The sequence below is a fragment of the Trachypithecus francoisi genome, unplaced genomic scaffold (assembly GCF_009764315.1).
Source record: "Trachypithecus francoisi isolate TF-2019V2 unplaced genomic scaffold, Tfra_2.0 Lachesis_group16, whole genome shotgun sequence".
Classification (NCBI taxonomy): domain Eukaryota; kingdom Metazoa; phylum Chordata; class Mammalia; order Primates; family Cercopithecidae; genus Trachypithecus; species Trachypithecus francoisi.
Genome location: NW_022681461.1, coordinates 78,269,825 through 78,277,663, shown reverse-complemented (window position 1 = coordinate 78,277,663; position 7,839 = coordinate 78,269,825). Strand labels below are relative to the sequence as shown.

At 41.7% G+C, this 7,839-nt stretch overlaps 1 protein-coding gene across 1 annotated transcript; it reads right to left on the bottom strand.

Moving 5' to 3' along the window:
- Nucleotides 1-3,119: 3,119 nt before the first annotated feature.
- LOC117099260 (small EDRK-rich factor 2-like) lies at nucleotides 3,120-6,199 on the bottom strand. Its single transcript, XM_033238713.1, has 2 exons — nucleotides 5,944-6,199; nucleotides 3,120-3,153 (listed from the first exon to the last, which is right to left on the bottom strand). Exons 1-2 carry the CDS (start codon nucleotides 6,153-6,155, stop codon nucleotides 3,120-3,122), a joined length of 246 nt encoding a protein of 81 aa, XP_033094604.1. The 5' UTR covers nucleotides 6,156-6,199.
- Between the last annotated feature and the right edge of the window lie 1,640 nt (nucleotides 6,200-7,839).

Genomic DNA, 7,839 nt, shown 5'->3' with positions numbered 1-7,839 from the left:
TCATAGATTAATAAGCAGAGGTTAGCCCCAATACCATAGCAGGGGTGGCTTCTCTTTAAAAGGGGATATTGTTTTTTCTGTTCTTTAAAGAGGCAACTCAAGCTCGTTGAGTGTTGCAGAGAAATCAGCTTCCCAATTCTGGAGAAATGGGAGCAGGGCAGGCCTCATGCAGGAAGCAGCTTTCGAATATTTGAATTTTTTCAGAGTTCTCCTCCTCCTCTGGGCTGGGCACGTGGCATTCTAGCAAATTCAAAATGTTTTAATTTCAGACCAATCATTCATTTGAAGCAGAACAAAACACACACACACACACCACACACACACACACACACACATAAAAAAAGCAACTAAATCCGAGTGTTGCAAACTCTTTTAGCAAATAGTTGTGAAATAGCATTGACTTTGCCAGTTCCTGTTTTCATTTTCCATAAATCTATTCTGGCGTAATTTTATTCCTTTGAAGTAGATGTAGCAAGTTATTCGTGATACTAAATAAAACAACAAGATAATCAGTTAAAAAGCCCACTATGTATTAAATAGCGGCAACAAGTAAACTCTGGCCCCAAGTTAAACTTAGAAAAATTACATTTTTGGGGAAAATTCAAAATGTTTTAGAGAAGCTATAAGACTATTTAAAAGTGTCCTCAAACCAATGTTAAAACATTTGTAGGCTGGGCGCAGTGGCTCACACCTGTAATCCCAGCACTTTGGGAGGCTGAGTTGAGCGGATCACTTGAGGTCAGGAGTTCGAGACCAGCCTGGCCAACACGGCAAAACCCTGTTTCTACTAAAAATACAAAAATTAGCTGGGCATGGTGGTAGGCACCTGTAATCCCAGCTATTTGGAAGGATAAGGCAGGAGAATTGCTTGAACCCGGGAGGGAGAGGTTGCAGTGAGCCAAGATCATGCCTGGGCGACTGAGTGAGACTCAGTCTCAAAACAAACAAACAACAACAACAACAACAACAACAAAACAACATTAGCAGTGAGTGACTAAACATAGGAACTACACGTTTTTCTTTTTGAGACCAACTCTTGCTCTGTCATCCAGGCCAGAGTGCAGTGGCGCCATCTCGGCTCACTGCAACCTCCGCCTCCTGGGCTTGCCTCAGCCTCCCGAGTAGCTGGGATTAGAGGCATGCGCCACCATGCCCAGCTAAGAAATGTTTCGCCAAGTTGCCTAGGCTGTCTCAAACACCTGGACTCAGCTGATCCACCTGCCTTGACCTCCCAAAGTGCTGGGATTACAGGCATGAGCCACCATGCCCTGCCAGGAACTATAAATTGAATCAGCTCAGGAGAACCATAAAGATTCTAGTGTCTTTGAATTTCTGTAGCACTTATGATGGGGGTGGGAAACAGTGTGTTGGGGCTGGTAGGTGCCTGTGGCTTCAGGAAGATCCTTGCTCAGTTGACCACTACCCAGATGCATGACAGGTGGGTCACTCTGAATCTTTGCAGCCTCAGCTGCTAGGGGAGAAGGATGTTACTGATGTCAAAGGGTTGCTGAGAAGTACCGAGGGTTGGGAGTCATCTTCACCCATTAGCAGCTTAACATGGAGTTGCTGCCATTGTTGTGAAGTTGAAAGACAGAAAAGATGAAGAAAAAAGAAGGGCGGGGCACGGTGGCTCACACCTGTAATCCCAGCACTTTGGGAGGCCGAGGCAGGCAGATCACGAGGTCAGGTGATCGAGACCATCCTGGCTAACACGGTGAAACCCCGTCTCCACTAAAAATACAAAAAATTAGCTGTGCGTGGTGGCGGGCACCTGTAGTCCCAGCTACTCGGGAGGCTGAGGCAGGAGAATGGCGTGAACCCAGAGGTGGAGCTTGCAGTGAGCCAGATCGCACCACTGCACTCCAGCCTGGGCGACTGAGTGAGACTCCGTCTCAAAAAAAAAAAAAAAAAAAGAAAAGAAAAGAAAAAAGAAACCAAAGCTTTGCTTTTGTGCAGGAGTGTCCAATTGTTTGGCTTCCCTGGACCACATTGGAAGAAGGCTTGTCCTGGTCCACACAAAAAAATGCACTAACACTACTCATAGCTGATGAGCTAAAAACAACAACACAAAATCACAAAAATGTCTCATAATATTTTAAGAGTTTACAAATTTGTGTTGGGCTGCATGTGTGGCCCGTGCGCCATGGGTTGGACAAGCTTGCTTTTGTAAGTGAGGCTTGAAGTTGAAGAGCTTAAAAAAATATGAGGGAAGTCTGATCATAAGCAGGTTATTATGTAAGGAAAATACCCCGTTATCTGAGTGAGGCTTTTTGAATAAAAATCTGACACCAAAATTCTTTCCGTGTGCTCCTAATAGCACCCTGAGTGGAACAAATGGAAGGCATTTATATTTCACCAATTCCCCTCACCATCTTTTGATGGGGCAGTCAGGCAACATTAGGACCCACTCCAGGCAGCTCAGGCTGGAGTGCTCCAATTTGTAGCATCTTCCTGCCTGCTGCTTCCCTATTGCAGGCCCACCTGGTCAACCCTGCCCACTCCTCTTTCAGTCCCTTTTTGGGTGGAAAGGCACCTGGTCATGACTGCTCTGAGGGGCAAAGCACTTGCAGTCCTTCTGTCATGCGGTTTTGCAGTATTGGTGAAATGAGAAGCAATGATCCAAATATCACCCTGAGGTCATTTGTGTTATTCTTATTGCTACTCAGGCAATGAGAGTAGGCTGGACAAACATATAACAGCAAGAAAAGAGAGTGTGGCCTAAAACATTGTGTCTCTCTCATGCAGAGCTGTTAGCAGTCTTAGAGAACAAACTCTCAGAGCCGGCCATGGTCACAAAATAAAAAATCATGTCCTTTTGATCCTTCTCATAAGGCCGGATCCCGTTGCTATGCTTGCTCATGGCATCCCAAGCATCACCTTCATCTCCCGTGTAATTCCTCAGTCTGTGTTGTTTGGTGGATCCCACCCCTAGCCTGACTGTCACCCCCAGGCTATTAGCTCCATGAGGAAGATCCTGTGTGGCTCCTACGCACTGTGATAGCTGGTGGATAACACCGAATCCAGCACCAGTTGGTGCTCAGCATACATTCCTAGGATGAATGACTTGAAATGAATGTGATATTCTGGTTTACAGCTTTTTGTCCCAGGACGCTGGGTCCTCAATAACCTTTGAAAGCCTCCATTAAGTTCTTCCTAACAGACAATAAAAGCTTGCATCACAAAAGGTTTAGGTTTTGGTTTAGTCCACTTGTGAAGATATAGCACACATGGGAGGACTGGAGGGTCCCTAAAAATCTAGTTCATCTCCTTTGCATTACAGATGAAGACAGGGACACTCAGAAAGGGGCAAGAATTTAAATAAGTGCAAGAAGGTGACATAATCACCACTGGACTCTTAACAGCCTGTGTATTTAACAGGTGCTGCTGATAACCCAGGGGCACTGTGGTATAGTGGTTAAGAGAGTGGGTTTTAAGTACCAGACCACCAGGTTCAAATCCTGGCTTGGCTACTTATTAGTGTTAAAAGAAAAATTTTAGACAAATTAAATTTAACAGGGTTTAATTGAGCAAAGAACGATTTGCACTTAATCCATGCTTAACATTGGATTTATATCCTCTTAAATACCAACTTTGTTTCTGCAGTTCAGGTACATAACATTGCTTATTAAATGGGTTATCATAGGTAATTTGCCTTGGACTGTGGAGCTCATTCAAATTGAATATCTTAATAATTTTGGTATGGCTGCTTTAACATGAAAATCTGGCAAAGTATTTCTTTGGTATTTAATTATTATCATGCTTGAGTTAGCAGTTTTATAAACCAGTCAATCTTTTCATTCGAGTTCTATGAATTCTTACTTAGTCCAAATGATCCTAAAGTAATCAGAAATCTGTATTTAAGAGTTTTTGTCAGGGTCCTTTCCATCCTTTCCAGGAGCCAACCTGCTTAAAGATACAATACTTTAGAATTTTACTTGCTTGTAAAGAGCTTTCAGAAAATGCATAAACATTAAGCAATTAACTGCGGACAAGACTTAAAATGGTCACGGTTAAAGATGCAATTGACAAGAAAATTTGCTTATTTGTGTGGCTTACAATAATTTCACATATTAGGCACAATTATGACTGATAATATATCAGAATTTTGTTTTATTTGAGACGGAGTCTTGCTCTGTCACCCAGGCTGGAGTGCAGTGGTGCAATCTCAGCTCACTGCGACCTCCGCCTCCCAGGTTCAAGCAATTCTCCTGCCTCAGCCTCCCGAGTAGCTGGGACTACAGGCACATGACGCCATGTCCAGCTAATTTTTTTGTATTTTTAGTAGAGACGGAGTTTCACCGTGTTAACCAGAATGGTCTCTATCTCCTGACCTCGTGACCCACCCGCCTCGGACTTCCAAAGTGCCCGGATTACAGGTGTGAGCCACCGCACCCGGCCATCAAAAGGTTTTAAAAAGCAAAAAAATTTATTCTTTGATGGAGAGGACAGTCAATTTTCCAAATAATCAAAAGACCTAATAAAGACAGCATGAAACACAATCTGTCTCTCCTTCTCTTCCCTTTTTTTTTTTTGCAGCTTACTTAAAGGGTTAACAATATTTCTTTTGCTGTCTCATGTATTAATACTTCACAAACTCCTTGTTCAAAGGAGAAAATTAAATTTTACTTTTGTATTAGTGTATTATCAATACTAAAATTAATTTTAAGAAAGTTTTATAAACACAGGGTGGGTACGGTGTCTCATACTTGTAATCCCAGCACTTTGGGAGGCTGAGGCAGGAGGATCACTTGAGGCCAGGAGTTTGAGACCAGCCTAGGTAACATAGCAAGACCCTTATGTCTACAATAATAATAATAATAATAAAATAAATTAGTCAGGAGTGGTGGCACACACCTGTAGTTCTAGCTACTCAGGAGGCTGCAACAGGAAAATCCCTCAAGGCCAGGAGCTGGAGGCAGCAGTGAGCTAAGGTTGCCCCACTGCATTCCAGCCTGGGTGACAGAGCAAGATCCCATCTCTTAAAAACAAAAACAAAAACAAAATACCCCTCATAAACAAATACATCTAATCTCAGCCAGCTTTTCAACACAAAAAATAAGATTTCCATACAATGGACACCTTATATTTTATAAAATAATCTATTTTAATCTCTTACATAATATCTTATAATCTTAAAAGATTATAATCTCTTACATAATTCTTTTTATCTTTTTCCCCCAACTTGTTATATTCATTTAGTTTTATCTATAACATGTTTTCCTTCATTTTGAAACAACTTTTACATAACCTCAAAAAGAAACAAAATTACTTTTTCTTTAACAACATACCCATCCTCTTGTCTTTTTTATAAGGTTCTTCACCAAAAAACACACATCTCACTTTATTTATTTATTTGAATTACAATGTGACTTTTAATAATTTGGAGTGAACCCCACAGGAATAAAAAACACTGGGAAGGGATAACCACTTGACCCTGAGGAGTGGCCCAGAGGGAGAGAGGCTACCTGAGGGGCAGGAAGCACAAAGAGATGCCCTGCAGACTCAGGGCAAAGGGAGTGCCATCGGTGCTGGCACCTGTGAGCACTACAGGAGGAAATGTGAGTCTGGTTGGACTGGCTTCAGGCACACTGGCGAAGGGCAAGAGGGCTGGACACAGAGCCACATATCTACTTGGATCCCCCTCCTTCTTCTTCTCCTCCTTCTTCTTCCTCCTCCTCCTCCTCCTCCTCCTCCTCCTCTTCTTCTTCTTCTTCTTTTTTTTTTTTTTTTGATACGGAATCTCACTCTGTGGCCCAGGCTGGGGTGCAGTGGCGTGATCGCAGCTCACTGCAACCTCTGCCTCCTGGGTTCAAGTGATTCTCCTGCCTTAGCCTCCTGAGTAACTGGGATTATAGGCGTGTGCCACCATACCTGGCTTTTTTTTTTTTTTTTTTTGTATTTTTAATGGAGTTAGGGTTTTGCCATGTTGGCCAGGCTGGTCTCGAGCTCCTGACCTCAGGTAATCCACTTGCCTTGCCCTCCCAAAGTGCTGGGATTACAGGCGTGAGCCACCGTGCCCGGCGTGGGTCCTCCTTCTTTTCATTTGCCCTTTTCTGCTTCTGCTGAATGGTCTCCAAGTCCCTCTGCTTGCAGGAGGAAACAGAAAGTCCATCACATTGGTGCTTTCCCTTAACCAAGTCACTCTGCTTTTTCATATTCTTCTGGGGGCAAGTTCACCACAGTCATGGCTATGGCAGGGCAGCAGCTCTCACCTGCCTCTGTTGTGTCCCCTCCTTCTGGCTGTATCTCACTTAATACACTCTGTATACAGAATTGTATCTTTTTTATCTCGTAGTTTTAACTACAGTTAACTATTACAATTAAAATTAACCACAATTTCAATCCTTAGTAACCCTAATTTCCAGTGAAAAACCTAGGAAGTAATTTGAACTGTTTTATATCAGTTTTTATAGGTAAAAACCATTTCATAATTTTTTAGGAAGATATGTTCCCAGCAGGGCATGGTGGCTCACACCTGTAATCCCAGCACTTTGGGAAGCCAAGGCAGGAGGATCACTTGAGCCCAGGAATTCGAGACCAGCTTGGGCAACACAGCAAGACTCTCATTTCAAAAAATAAAGATAAAATAAAATAAAAGAGATGTGTTTCCTCAATTTTTAAATTTACTAACAGATCTAAATATATTTAGCTTTTCTATATGATATAAAATAAGATAAAGTATAGAAACTTAAGCTTATGTTTAACAATGAATGTTTTGGTATGTTATAATAACTTAGAAATGACTCAAACATTTTATTATTATCTATTACTTAATTTAACATAATGTGTCTTTAAGATTTTTAAATTACTGAAAAGAATGTTCAAACTATGACACAGGCACACTACTGAATGTCTTCTTCAGTCATACTGAGTCTCGAATACCACATGGCACCCAGGACAGCTATGAAAGGCAGGGACCTTCTGAAACCTGAATTTACACAACAGGTGTAGACGTCAGAACACAGGACGGAGCTGTAAAGAGAATGCCTGGAGGATCTGACTCTTCCTAGTATAACTAAGAAGCAAAGCTGGGCCATATCGGGTCTGGCTCTGCCTTGGAGCTGGTGCCCCAGGCATTGAGAACACAGGCTGTGTCCCCAAGCCCACAACAGCCACTTGGCCATGTCCCAGTATCCAGAGGCTCAAAACCAAATACTTATGTAAGCTCATAGTAAGATGTGTGCAAGGCTTCAGGGAAGCCCAGCAGCCAGCCCTTATAACTTTAGCTTACAGATAAATCAAGCAAGTATCAAAAATATTACAGAAGCAGCAGTTTTGTTACCTTAAAACATGTATTAGAGACAGCATAAACCTGTCTGATCAGTAGATCCAGGCAAAAATGTTTGAATTATATTTAATAGTGACAATTCTGGAGATATTCCTATTTTACTATACCAACAATTTTAAAACTAGTTTTATCTAGCCAGTATCATTTTAGAACACATAGAAATATCACATACACCTAACATATATAGATACATAGATATACAGACACACAGAAGCACGTCTTATAGCTTTCATGAAGGTTTTTCATTGGCCAGTTTACAAATAATTTTTCTTTCCTCTATTCAGACTATCCATTTTCCAATTACCTATTTCATTGTCCTAAGTAATTGTTAGTTATAGAACCGTACATTTACACTTCTAAAGGGATGCCTCTTAGGTGAAACAAAGGAGAGAAAATGTGTATCTCAAAAGCACAGAGACTTCAGGCCTAATCATCTACCATCATTTGCTCAGATCAACAAAGGAGGATGTAGGTAAGGGCCTAGTTAAGACAAGATGGCCAGGAAAATCACCTTAAAGGTAAGACATGTTATGTAAATCTAAACTACCTTT

Bases quoted from the DNA above. Each gene is read 5' to 3' on its own strand.
- LOC117099260 (XM_033238713.1), bottom strand. From the start codon at position 6,155: ATGAAAAAGCAGAGTGACTTGGTTAAGGGAAAGCACCAATGTGATGGA. The intron at 3,154-5,943 runs GAGACCAGCCTG...ATTGTCTGTTAG, and splicing joins TTACCTGAGGTCAGGAGCTC to GAAGAACTTAATGGAGGCTT.